The sequence below is a fragment of the Alexandromys fortis genome, unplaced genomic scaffold (assembly GCF_014885135.2).
Source record: "Alexandromys fortis isolate MF-2015 unplaced genomic scaffold, M_Fortis_MF-2015_v1.1 scaffold_452, whole genome shotgun sequence".
Classification (NCBI taxonomy): Eukaryota; Metazoa; Chordata; class Mammalia; order Rodentia; family Cricetidae; genus Alexandromys; species Alexandromys fortis.
Window position 1 is genome coordinate 164958 of NW_026068324.1, and position 13402 is coordinate 178359.

General features: G+C 47.8%; 1 non-coding gene and 2 gene segments (V, D, J or C); all 3 read left to right on the top strand.

The window, feature by feature from the left end:
* The window catches only part of LOC126495177 (Ig gamma-2B chain C region-like), a 133377-nt gene extending 130021 nt beyond the window's left edge, over positions 1-3356 (top strand). Inside the window, 4 exon segments of the C gene segment in view lie at positions 1711-2001; positions 2325-2381; positions 2490-2819; positions 2930-3356. Coding sequence covers positions 1711-2001; positions 2325-2381; positions 2490-2819; positions 2930-3252 — 1001 coding nt within the window.
* Positions 1-13402, top strand: part of LOC126495174 (Ig alpha chain C region-like) — a 171112-nt gene that overhangs the window by 130450 nt on the left and 27260 nt on the right.
* On the top strand, positions 1224-1348 carry LOC126495179 (small nucleolar RNA SNORA40). The gene has a single exon (XR_007590119.1). It is a non-coding gene; the product is annotated as a small nucleolar RNA SNORA40 (small nucleolar RNA).

The following is a 13402-nucleotide window of genomic DNA, read 5'->3' on the forward strand; positions in this document are numbered from 1 at the left end:
CCTGACAGTTATGGGAAACCTGGGACAGATGGGGGTGTGATGAACCAGACCTAGATGCTATGGGGAGCTGGGTCAGGTGGATGGTTGAGGGACTAGACCTAGATGTTATGGGAGAGCTGAGGCAGACATATGTGAGGGACAAGACCTAGCCACTGTAAGTTCAGGCAACTACACTGCGAAGCTTTAGTGGGGCTGAGACAGGTGGGGGTGTAAAGGACCAGATGTGGCTCCTTTGGGGGAACTGGGGTAGTGGTAGTGTGAGGGATCAGACCTGGGAGTTATGGGAGAGCTGTAGCAGGTTGGGGTATGAAGGACAAGACCAAGCAACTACAATGGGTTAGGGCAGGTGAGATGTGGGAGACTGGATAAGCAGCCACAGAGTGGGTGGAGTAGTTGAGAATTTGGGGTACCGAGCCAGTTACAGGAAAGCTGCACCTTATGGGCATTTGAGGCTGACCGCTACAGCGCACGTCCTTGTGAGAGGAAGCAGGTCAAGCTGCTTCCGAGGAGTAAGGACTGGTGGTGGTGTGGGGGAATGAGCCAAGCAGCTACTGGAGATCTGGGGCTGTGGAGGTGTGGAGGGCTGGACTGAGAAGCTACAGTGTATGCAGTAGGTAGAGTTGATGTTGGTCCAGAGAAACCCAGATCAAGCACTAGGATAACTCTGAAGCAGATAGGAGTGAGGGCAGGTATCAAAGTCAGGGTCCCAGAGCAGCCCCAGGAGTCTAGGGCACCGGAACAGAGCTACAAGGGCTCTGGGAGAGATGGGAATGTTGGGGCTCAGAGAAGCCCCAGTAGCTCTGGGGATCAAGCAATTGCAGGGGAACTAGAGCTGGGAGGTGTCAACGACAAGACCGTGTAGCTACAGGAGTGTTGGAGAAGATAGAGTATGAAAGACTCAGAAGAAGCTACTGAGGAGCTGGGTTGGTGTGGGGCTGGGGGAGCCAGGTCCAGTACCGACATGGGGGCTGGAGTCTTGTGAGCCTGTGAGTTACAGTTCCAGTATCAGAGGTCCTCGCTGTGATCCTGGGAGCTTATGGCAATATAAAATGGCGGGGGGGGGGGATTGTCAGACCTATTATGGAAGAATGAGTTGTGCCCAGAGTTGACCCACAGAAGAAAGGTAAGGTAACTATAGAAGCTTGAGTAGGGGATTGCAGTAGGGGTTCAGAGAAGGTAGAGAGAAGACCAAAAGGCTGCTGGGGATAAGAAGAATGAATCATAGCATTTGCGTGTGGTTTTATTCAACAAAAACAAAGGTGGGGAAGAAAGATACAAAACTAAATTCTCTTTTGCAACCCAGACTCATTGTTCAATATGAGTTTTGAAGCATACAATAAGAAATATGCTATTAAAAAGAAAAGAAGAATGAACCAGAATCAGAATCAGAGGGATAGTAGCCTATCCAACTATTTCAAGGGCCACTGGGAAAAGAAAGGAACTTTTCTGGGTTCTGGCAGTATTAGCACTATCAGGTGCCTTTCCCCCACACCACCTCCATCCACTCTAGACTCCCCATAGGAGACCTCACCATGAAAAGATCTTTAAGGTCAGAGTCCAGGATCTAGAACTGGAAGCTGCTGGCCTTACTTGACTCAGAGAAACTTCAAGAATACACAGACTTCAGAGCAAATCTAAGGCCAGGGTCTCTCCAAATATCTGAGCCCACCTGTGTCAGACAAGCTCACTCATCCCCCCCCTCTCTTGCAGCCTCAACAACAGCCCCATCTGTCTATCCACTGGCTCCTGCATGTGGAGGCACAACTGGCTCCACAGTGACCCTGGGATGCCTGGTCAAAGGCTTTTTCCCTGAGCCGGCAACCGTAACCTGGAACTCTGGAAGCCTGACCAGCGGCGTGCACATCTTCCCAGCAGTCCTGGATTCTGGGCTCTACTCCCTCAGCAGCTCAGTGACTGTGCCCTCCAGCATGTGGCCCAGTCAGACCGTCACCTGCAATGTCGCCCACCCGGCCAGCAGCACCAAGGTGGACAAGAAAATTGGTGAGAGAACAAGCAAGGGAGGAGGGGTTTGCTAGAGGTGGGTCTTAAGCTATCTGCATACCTAGACCAACCAAGCTGGGCAGCCATTGCCAGGGAAGTGACCACAGCCCAGAACAAGGGGAGATCCTGTCTCTGCCTCTCTCCCATCCCACCCAAGGAGTGATCCCCTGAGATAGATATCAATGGCCCTCAGGTCTCAACCCACCAAGGATCATTTCCAGAAGCAACTTGGCCTAACCCCATGCCAGGAACAAACATTCCCCTCCATGGCTTGGTGTATTCTCTCCTCCAAACTCCAGTAACATCCAGCTTTCTCTCTACAGAGCGCAGAGAACATGGACAGGTACCTGATCTGTGTCCTAAGTGTGAGAAGTGTCCAGGTAAGTCACTAGGCCTTGTGCTCTAGCCCTAGAAGGATGGCAAGTGCCCTGAGTGATCCTACATTGGAAGGTGACCCAGGTACTGACCCATTTCCATCTCTTATCCAGCTCCTGATCTCTTGGGTGGACCATCCGCCTTCATCTTCCCCCCAAAGCCCAAGGATGTGCTCATGATGTCCAGGGAGCCCAAGATTACATGTGTGGTGGTGGACGTGAGTGAGGAAGAACCAGATGTCCAGTTCAGCTGGTTTGTGAACAATAAAGAAGAGAAAACAGCTCAGACACAGCCCCGTGAGCCGCAGTACAACAGTACCTTCCGTGTGGTCAGTGTCCTCCCCATCAAGCACAATGACTGGATGAGTGGCAAGGAGTTCAAATGCAAGGTCAACAACAAAGCCCTCCCAAGCCCCATTGAGAAAACCATCTCAAAACCCAAAGGTGAGTTATGTCGTGTTAGTGAGGCAGGTGTGTGATATATTCAGAGAACGAGGTCTGAGATGGACAGTTCTCCACTTGAATGACCTCTTTGTTTACTTCTAACTCCTCAGGGCAAGTCCGAATGCCACAGGTCTATACCTTTCCTCCACCTGCGGAGCAGATGACCAAGAAAGAGGTCAGTGTGACCTGCTTGGTCATAGGCTTTCTCCCTGAGGACATCCATGTAGAGTGGCAGAGCAACGGGAAGGAAGAGCAGAACTACAGGAACACCCCACCTGTCTTGGACTCTGAAGGCTCTTACTTCATGTACAGCAAGCTCACTGTGCCAAAGAGCAGGTGGGATGGGGGAGATAGCTTCACCTGCTTCGTGCTACATGAGGCTCTGCACAGCCGCCAGACGACGAAGTCCATCTCCCGGTCTCAGGGTAAATGAGCTCAGCACCCGGAAAGCTCTTAGGTCCTGAGGGACACTGGCACCCTTCTCCACCCTTCCCTTATATAAATAAAGCACCCAGTACTACCCTGGGACCCTCTGAAGCTGTGGTTCTTTCCAGGATATAGAGACTAGGTCGTGCGCTGTGAGATCTGGCCAGGGTTTGAGGCCTGAGTTGTCTTTAAGAAGAGAATGAGGTTTCTGCACTTCCAGAACCAGAGCTCATGAGTTTCCCTGACCTGGGGTGCCAGGGCTTAGCCTTAGACAGTGCCTCTTCCTTGCCTTCCCACTAACCAGCAGCTTCTAGGCAGAGAAATATACCTAGGAAACCCCCAAGGAAGAAAACACACAAACTTCCCCTCTCTCAGTCTATTCTGGAGCCCTTCCCCCACTTCCGTATCTAGGGGTTTCTCTGAGTACACTGCAGAGGCAAGCAATGGCGCTGGGCATGCCAAAGACCCTGCCATCGCTCCACTCAACTCAGCAAGCTTTGCACGGGCTAGGTCTGCACAGCCATAGGACACTGGCCACCCAGTGCACACTCACTCCTATGCCCTGAGAGAGAGATGACTAGACACATGCATGCTGAAGCCTGACCCATCAAAACCAGGCTGCTGCACATCACCCAGTCCGTATGGCGTATTACACACAGGCACATGCGCAGGGTACACATAAGACATTGGGACCTTATCTGTGTGCCCTGAATAACAGCTACACCCAGAAATGCATCACGATACCCCCAACCCACCACCTTACAGTCCACATTTGTGCACCCACAAACAAACACAACTCTCCTCTTCTGAAGGCTCCCGCATTCTATGCTAAACCCAAGTCCTCTGGAGACAAATCTGTCCCTGGTACCTCAAGGTCATGTTTCAATCCCACACAAATTATACAGCCCACAGCCATATGGTCTGGGTTGCTTCACATTGTGGAGCTTTCCAGGCATGACCAGGCACCGGGGGGGGGGGGGGACAAGCAAAGGTTTAGGCAGGCTGTATAGCCACTGCCCACTGTGATCACAGCCCCTACTCCTCCTGCACTGAGGAATGAAGGATGAGGCAAAAGCCTTTGCACAACCCAGGCTACTGTTAGGTCCATTGTGTCTGGCAAATCTCAAGGCAGTTGAAGGGAACTGAGATTGAGAGCCGGCCCCAGGGAGGGTCTGCTGGCCCAGCCCAGCTGGCCCTTTCTCCTCTGCCTCCATGCAGACCCACTTGCCACATAGGGAATCCCTCCCGGTTACACCTTGCTGGGACAAACACTGACTGTCCCTCTCTGTCCAGAGCTGGAACTGGATGACAACTGTGCTGACGCCCTGGACGGGGAGCTGGACGGGCTCTGGACGACCATCACCATCTTCATCACCCTCTTCCTGCTCAGCGTGTGCTACAGTGCCACGGTCACACTCTTCAAGGTCGGCACAGCTCCCCCACTGGCCCCTGTGGTGTCCTACGCTGCTCCCATACTGTCCCCACACTCCTCCTCTGATGGCGTATGATGTTTCTTTGCTGTCCGTACTCTGTCCCCACACCATTCCCACCGTTCCCTGCCCCACGTTGTTCTCTGTGACTCCCCATAGTGTCCCATGCTGTCTGTCATTCTGTCTGTCGTGACATCCTGTGTGATCCTCGTGCCATCCCCATACTGTCTTTCGACACACCTTGTATTCCACACTGCTCCTCACAATATCCCTTATTGCCCCATGCAATATCACACTACCCCCTTAATGATGTCCCCATTAAACTCACCAAGGCCCAGTGTAAGCTTCACTGTCCCAATCTCAACCCCCACAGTGTCTCCACACTGTCTGCTCGTGTATCCTAGCCTGGCCCCTTGCCATCCCCAGTCTCCTACCTGTATGAAAGGAACTGCAGGAGGGAGGGGCCTTGTCTCATCCACAGGATTGAAGGGCCTGAGCTTGGGTGTGGTCTCTGACTTACTCTCAACTCCCCACAGGTAAAGTGGATCTTCTCCTCAGTGGTGGAGCTGAAGCAAGCAATCTCTCCTGACTACAGAAATATGATTGGGCAGGGGGCCTAGGCCACTTCCTCTGGGATGATCAGGGCTTCCTAGGCCCTGCACAACCCCATCCATCTTACTATGGAAGCTAACATGGAGCCCACACTGCCCTCTGACGTCACCACCCTCTGACCCTATGATGCTCTGAATCAGCACTCTCAATTGTTGACCCTTCGGAGGACCATGCAGACAGCAGGCTTTGTCCCAGATCTGGGCGACACCCCCCACAGCCAGTTGCCAGATAACTAACTGGTTGGAGCCAGAAGGACCATCTCCCTTCAAACTGGCGCCAGGGGATCCGAGACCTCAGAATGTTTGCCCAGGAGGAGTTGGGAGCCCACGTTGCCTGAGCCCAGCTGTGCTGGGGACCAGCCTTGGAGCTATCCTTGCTCACACCATCCTCTGAAGGGGGTTTTTCCAGAAAGGAGAAAGTTTTTAAATCCTTGAAAGGAGACATGTGTTAAGAAGACGAGGGTCACCACAGCCCAAAAGAGACCACTGAATGTCGGCACCCTTGTGCCCGCTATGCCTGGGCAGCTTCCTTCCTGGCACTTCTGTGACCCCTAGGCCAAGGAAAGGGCCTGTGTCTCTCAAACTGTTGGAACGTGCCTGCTGGAGATAAGAGTAGTTGCACGGCCCCTGTTCCTACTACCCGCTTAAAATGCTGGACTCTCAGATGCAGGATCCAACCCACGGACACCGTTAACAACAAAACCTAAAGATAAGGCCACTGCCACCTCCATCAAGATCCCAGCCACACTCTGGGGAGACGCTCAGAAGGACTGCGTTGCGAAGCCCTAGCAGGGACAAGTGCAGAGACCACTGAGTATTGGCTGGATGAACAACCAGAAAAACCCTCCAGGAAAGGGCTCTGGTGAGAATATTGCTATCAGCACCCCTCACCAAAAAAGAAGGCTGCCAAGGAGTAGCAGGGAAGAGATGTGAAGGGCTGACTGAAAGCGAGCCACAGTGCGGCAGACCTGCCCTGCCGGCCTGGCGTCCAGACTGGACCACTTACAGCAGTGAACACCAGTCAGGCAGGAAAACAGAGCTGGGGTACCAGGGCTGTTGTGGCCAGGGGACAGTAGCCCTGTGTCTATTTCTCCATCACCTCTCAGGGCCAATGAGAAGTCAGTCTCCAGACAGGATGAGAGTGTGGGCATCTGCCCTTCTGTGACTGGCAGGAAATGCTTAGAGAACTTGGACCTTTAACAGCTTCTTCCTTCTGGAGACTATAAATGTCTTTAAGGTCTCTGTGTGTGCAAGTGTGTGTGTGTGTTGCTGTTGTTTAGGTATTTTCAACAATAAAACATTCTTCTAATAATCTGTATCTCACTGTGCCCTTCTTGTATGGGTCAGCCCTGACATTCAAAAACTAAGCAAGATGCCCAGACGAGCAGCCGTGCAGGCCCCTCTACCTCCCACCTGGTCCTGTGTCCTCCGGGGCCTCCCTCGGCAAGTCGCTCACAGTTGGACTCCAGTCCTGCCACCCAGAATCACCAGAAGCTTGGGCACCTCCTCCCTGCAGATAGTTTCTTCCCCGCTGGAGACTGCCCTGCTCCCATGGGCGGGCTGGGAAGCAGGGCCCAAGCCCAGGGGACCCCCAGGCTGGCCAGGCAAAGCCTCCTACACCAGCTGAGAAGCATGTGCCTTTCAGTGACCTTGAGCTGCTATGGATTCAGCAAAGGACAGGGATTCATTCAGCTGCCTCCATAACTGATGTTTATTGTCTCAAGCCCTGGTAGAAGCCCCAGACCAGGATGGGTTCTCAGCAGGGCTCTACTTGGCTTGTAGATGCCTTCTCCGTGTGTCCCCACAGGCTGCAAACATAGGCACAGTTTGAGGTCCTGGTGGCTTAAATGCCAAACTGGTGAATCTGCTGGGGACAGAATTTAGCCTTTAACAATGACCTTAAGGTCCCTACAATTCATAGCCTTCCTACATATAATGCCACTCCCCGTCTATGCCAACATGCCAAAACCTCAGCCAACCAGTAGTGAGCTCTATCCCAAGTCTCCTCCAAAGGTCTACTAGTCAGACTGTATGGGATTCATTCTGGGGTCAGATTTAACCCACACAGGCTACCAGGAGGAGGGGCAGGAGAGGCACAGGGGAGACGTGTATACCACGATGAGCTGGGCAACCCTGAAATTCAGGGGCAGGGTAGTAATGTGTGATAGAGAAAACCGTCCAGTCTTCTGGACTCCAGCGTCCACTGACCAATGAGACCAGTAGGATCCGGCCCACTCTTCCTCCTGGGCATGGCCCTGCTTCTCTAGTTGTTGTTCCCTAGAGCAAGTGTTGGTCTCCAGGGGCTTCACCTTCTTTTTTAATTTTTAACTGTTTATTTGCTCCATGCGTATGTGAGTGTGCCTGAGCGTATGTCTGTGTGCCGTGTGCGTTCAGGAGCACATGGAAGTGAGAAGAGGCATCAGCTATCCTGGAACTGGAATCACAGATGGCTGTGAGCCACCATGTAGGTGACGGGAATTGAATCCGTGTTCTCTGCACGGTAAATGCTCTTAACCACTGATGAGCCATTTCTCTAGCCCTGCTTCAACTTCTTATTGGGAGATGATCCCAAACCAAAGCTGACCACGTGGTCTCAGGAAGTGCAGACGTCCTACCTCCAAACCCCTCCCTCACTTCTGCATATGTACTGACCCAGCATCGTCCTCCACCACCTCGTGGCATCCCACAGCACTTAGACTCCACCCAGGGTCCCCCACCCCATGAAGTTTCCTAGCCTCCTGAGCCCTAACACCTCCATCAGCACTAAACATATAGACACAAACACCACAATCACTGGACACGCCTTCCGAACCTCCAGCTCTGAGACCAACTGGTTTCAGGCTGAGTTTTACTGGTTGTTTCCCTGATGCTATCTGAGTTACTCCCTGACCTCTGTGGTATGATATCCAAGGTGTGTATTCTGTGGTGTGACATGTATGTGTGACGTTCATACTATGATAACCACATGTTTATGTGAGAGAGAGAGATCCCCACATGACGTCTCTGGTGGACATCTATGATTTAGCCTTTATGACATGCATGTGGAACTTCTATAGAGGACATCAATTTTAGTTCCTAACAGGTACAGCCTAGAGGAGGCAGAATTCCTGTGCTAGCCAGGCACAGAGGTAGTAGCCATGACTGACCATACAGAAACTGACACTTGACCTACCTACATTCTACCACAACCTGGGAACCGTCACGTGACACAAATACCAATTGTAGCCCAGGTCAATCGCCTGCATGAGAAGTGACATATGCATACGTATGATATGCACACATAAATCACATGAAGACTGTCTCAGAACACAGTCCACATGCCCACATGTCCACATGGGCATCACGGTGTGGTATCATGTAATAGCCACAGCACAGGAACTATACATGACACAGTCACGTAAGTCCTTACACGAAGATAAATGCTGGCTAATTCCCAGCACCACTCCCCTTGGACGCAGTGCCCATGCCTCAGGCTTTGCACACACCAATCCTTCATTGTTCTCCCTCCTGTGTTTACTCCACGGCCTCCAGCATAGCACCCGCCTTCTCTTCTATGACTGCCCTCACCCTACCCAGCAAGCACCCCACTACTCCACTCAGTGACCATGGATGTCCACCTTCCAGTGAAGTTTGAGCTCTGTAGACAGGAATGTCCCCTCTAGATCATGTTCCTGCAGGTCCATACAGCTGCTGGGCACTTACGATAAAGTCACACCAGTTTCCTCATCCCTAACTGGCCTTCTAATCTGGCACAGATATGTGCTGGGAACTAAGTGGCTGTTCCGGGTAGGATGTGACACGGGCCAGTTGGGCAGAGCAGGAGGTCCATATGTTTACTTGAACTCCAAGTCTGCCACGCACGCATACACACATAATATGCACACATGCATACGCACACATGCATACGCACACATGCATACGCACTCACACATACACACATGCGCGCGCACACACACACACACGCATCACATAGCCACAGGATCTTTTCCTGTAACAGGCTGAAGATACCCCATAGAGAGAGACCAAGTGGTGGAACTCCACCATAAGTGTGAGGCCACAGGGCTCAAAGAACATGGCGAACTTAGGGAACCCATCCCCTGCTCCCCAAGCACATACTCATCCTAGTACCAGCTCCCTCACTGTTCACTCCATGCTCAGGCATTCTAGTCTTGGAAGGAAGAGCTCAGCCTCAACTAGGATGTGCATGAGAGCAGCCACAGTGTGAGCCCACATGGTTCTGTCCTTTTGCCCCAAAGTGTCATGTTCCAGAAAGTACTTGTCCCTTTGACCTAGACCCCAGAAAAGAGACCAAACACTGTGATAGACACAGAGATGAGTGAGAACACACCAATACTTTGTTTCCTGCAGAGCTTGTTGACACACTCATCCCTGGCAAAACTTTGAAACAGTCATCAAAATACTAGTTCTGGTTATAAGTATATATTTAGAAATATATGTAAATATTTGTGTTAGACAACAATTAAAGAAAAAGAAATAGAGGCAATGTTGGATGAGAGGAAAGGGAAGTGGGAAATGATATCATTATAGTTTAATCTCAAAGAAATAAACATATGTTTTAATTCTAGTCCTGGGCTAGGGATATAGTTCAATTGGTAGAGGCCTTGTATAGCATGAGGGAAGCCCTGGGTTTGATCCCCATTACATAATACGCCAGGTGTGGTGATGCATACCTGTAATCCCAATACTTCACAGGAATACACAGAAGGGTCAGAAGTTTGGGGTCATTTTTGGCTGCATGGAACATTAGAGACCAGCCCTATCTTTTTTAAAAAAAAAAAAAAGTTAATCATAATCCTGATCTTTCACTTGAAGTAAATTTATCCAGTTATTGTACCTGATGTGCACTGTGTTTCAGGGTTCCAGAGATAAGTGCCCAAGACCCTCCAGAGAAGCACAACTAGTGAGAGATGATGGATAATACGTGACAGAGCTAGAAAACAATAGAAGGAATAGGTAAGTAGGTGACAAGGGATAGCAGATAATAGACAGAATTTTTATGGTTCATCTTGATTGAACTAAGTGATATGGAGGTGTCTGTGAAGGAATTTTAGAGGTGGCTAAGTATTGAGAGCTCTGAATAACAGTGGATCAAAGCCTTGGTAGAGTCAGAATGTGGCGGCGTTGTGGAGAAGTAGGGAACAGTAGGAAGAGGGCCAGATGAAAGAGCAGGTCACATTATATCCAACCCTGGACTCTATTCCCTTTATCTCTGCTTCCCATCTGTCAAGAAATAAATAGCCTCTTCCACACACTTCCACTGCTATGATGTTTGACTGAGCACATAAGGCCAAACAAAAATAATTCTTTGCTCCCTTAAGCTGTTTCTTTGAGGTATCTTGTTACAGTGATGCAAGCACATCTCACAAACCCAGCTTTACTGGAAAGCCCTTCAACCAACTGGATGAGACTGGCCACATGACACCTTACTGTAGGCAGAAATTTCTGTCCCATCAGACAGCTCCCAAATAAGCACACAGAGATTATTATTGATCATAAATGCTTGGCCAGTAGCTTAGGCTTGCTACTAACTAGCTCTTACAACTTAAATTAACCCATTATCTTAATGTACATGCTGCTAAGTGGCTCATAGCTTGTTACCTCATCTTCTACACATTCTGCTCCTTCTGTGTCTGGCTGGTGACACTGTCCTTCTTCTTCCCAGCATTCTTTCAGTCTGTCTCTTTCTGCCTAGCTATTGGCCAGTTAGATCTTCATTAAACCAATGAAAGCAATACATTTTCATAAAGTGCACAAAATATTATTACACAATATTTCCCCCTTTTGTCTAATTAAAAATGAAGGTTTTAACTTTAACATAGTAAAACTATACACAACAAAAATAGCTATCAAGCAAGAATTATAGTTACAATATCCAGTCCATTTGCATCTGGAAAATTTCAAGAAAATATTATCTATCTTATCTTGTGAATTAAGGTTTTATACCTAATTTAACTTTAATCATAGCTAAAGAAAACTATATGCTTAACTATTTAGTCTTTAACTCCATCAAAGACCCCATAAGAATGCAATATTATCTAACAACAAGAACATCTGGCTTCCTGGACAGTCACCCAAAATTCTTCTGCAACATTGGGGCATCTGTCTTTGGCCTACATACCTAGAATATCTGACAGAGTTTTCTGTGAAGCAGGAAGGTTTTTACCTTTGATTTTTATTATAAATTTTTGAAGTTTATATTAAGCTATACATTTTTCTCTGCTCGCCACCCTTCCTCTGCCCTCCACTTCAACTCTCTTCCATGGTCCACATGCTCCCAATTTACTGAGGAGATCTTGTCTTTTTCTACTTTCCTTGTACATTAGATCCATATATGTCTCTCTTGGGGTTCTCTTTGTAATCTAGGTTCTTGGTGATTGTGTAGACTGCTTTTTTTTCGCTTTATGTCTAAAACCCACTAATGAGTGAGTACTATGATATCTGTCTTTCTGGGTCTGGGTTGCCTCACCCAATATGCTGTTTTCTAGATCCATCCATTTGCCCACAAATTTAAAGATTTCAGTTTTTTCTGCTGTGTAGTACTCCATTGTGTAAATGTACCACATTTTCCTTATCCATTCTTCAGTCAAGGGGCATTTAGGTTGCTTCCAGGTTCTGGCTATGACAAACAATGTTGCTATGAACATAGTTGAGCACATGTCCTTGTGGTGTGATTGAACATTCTTTGGGTATATACCCAAAAGTGGTATGGCTGGGTCTTGAGAAATGATGTCTCATAATTTCCTGAGAAATCACCATACTGACATCCAAAGGGACTGTATCAGTTCAACACCATTTGGTAAATATGCTTTCTTTTTCCATTGTATGTCTTTTGCTTCTTTGTCAAAAATCAGGTGTTTGTAGGTGTCTGGATTGATACCTAGGTCTTCGATTTCATTCCACTGGTCTTCCTGTCTGTTTTTATGCCATTTTCAGTACTGTAGTTCTGTAGTAGAGTTTGAAGTCAGGGATGGTAATGCCTCCAGAAGATCCATTTTTGTACAGAATTGTTTTGGCTATCTTGGGTTTTTTGTTTTTCCATATGAAGTTGAGTATTGTTCTTTTGAGGTCTGTGAAGAATTTTACTGGGATTTTGATGGGAATGGCATTGAATCTATAGATTGCTTTTGGTAAGATTGCCATTTTTACTTTTTAAATTTTACCTAACCAAGAGCATGGGCGAGCTTTCCATTTTCTGGTGTATTCTTCGATTTCTTTCTTCAACATTTAGCCAGGTGGTGATGGTGCACTCCTTTAATCTCAGCACTCGGGAGGAAAAGGCAGGTAGATCTCTGTGAGTTTGAGGCCAACCTGGTCTACAAGAGTTAGTTCCAAGATAGGCTCCAAATCTACAGAAAAAAAAAAACCTGTCTCAAAAAAACAAATAGAAGAAGAAGAAGAAGAAGAAGAAGAAGAAGAAGAAGAAGAAGAAGAAGAAGAAGAAGAAGAAGAAGAAGAAGAAGAAGAAGAAGAAAGGTTGTCATACAGGTCTTCTACTTGTTTCATTAGAGTTAGTCCAAGATATTTTATGTTATTTGTGGCTATTGTGAAGAGTGATGTTTCTTTGATTTCTTTCTCAACCCATTTATCATTTGTTTAAATGAGGGCTACTATGTTTTTAGTTAATCTTGTATCCTGCTACATTGCTGAAGGTGTTTAAGAGTTGCAGAAGTTTCTTGGTAGAATTTTTGGGATCTGTCATATCATCAGCAAATAGTGACAGTTTGACTTCTTTTCTGATTTGTAGCCCCTTTATCTACTTTTGTTGTCTTATTGCTCTACCTAGAACCTCAAGTACTGTATTGAATAGATGTGGAGAGAGTGGAAAGCCTTGTCTTGTACCTGATTTCAGTAAGACCACTTAGAATTTCTTTTTTTTTTTGTTTTGTTTTGTTTTAAAAGTTTTTACTGGGTATCAGATTAGTGTCTTAGTAGTGAACCTGCTTAGAAATAAATAAGCTGAATTGAAATGAACACCAAACTATTTCTTAAAAGATCAAGGTTTTTCAATACAAAATAAACATGCAAAATCACTTGCCTGCGTCTAAAGTTCTTTTTTTTTCTTTTTTTTTATTGAGAATAAGAAAAAAAAGTTTCC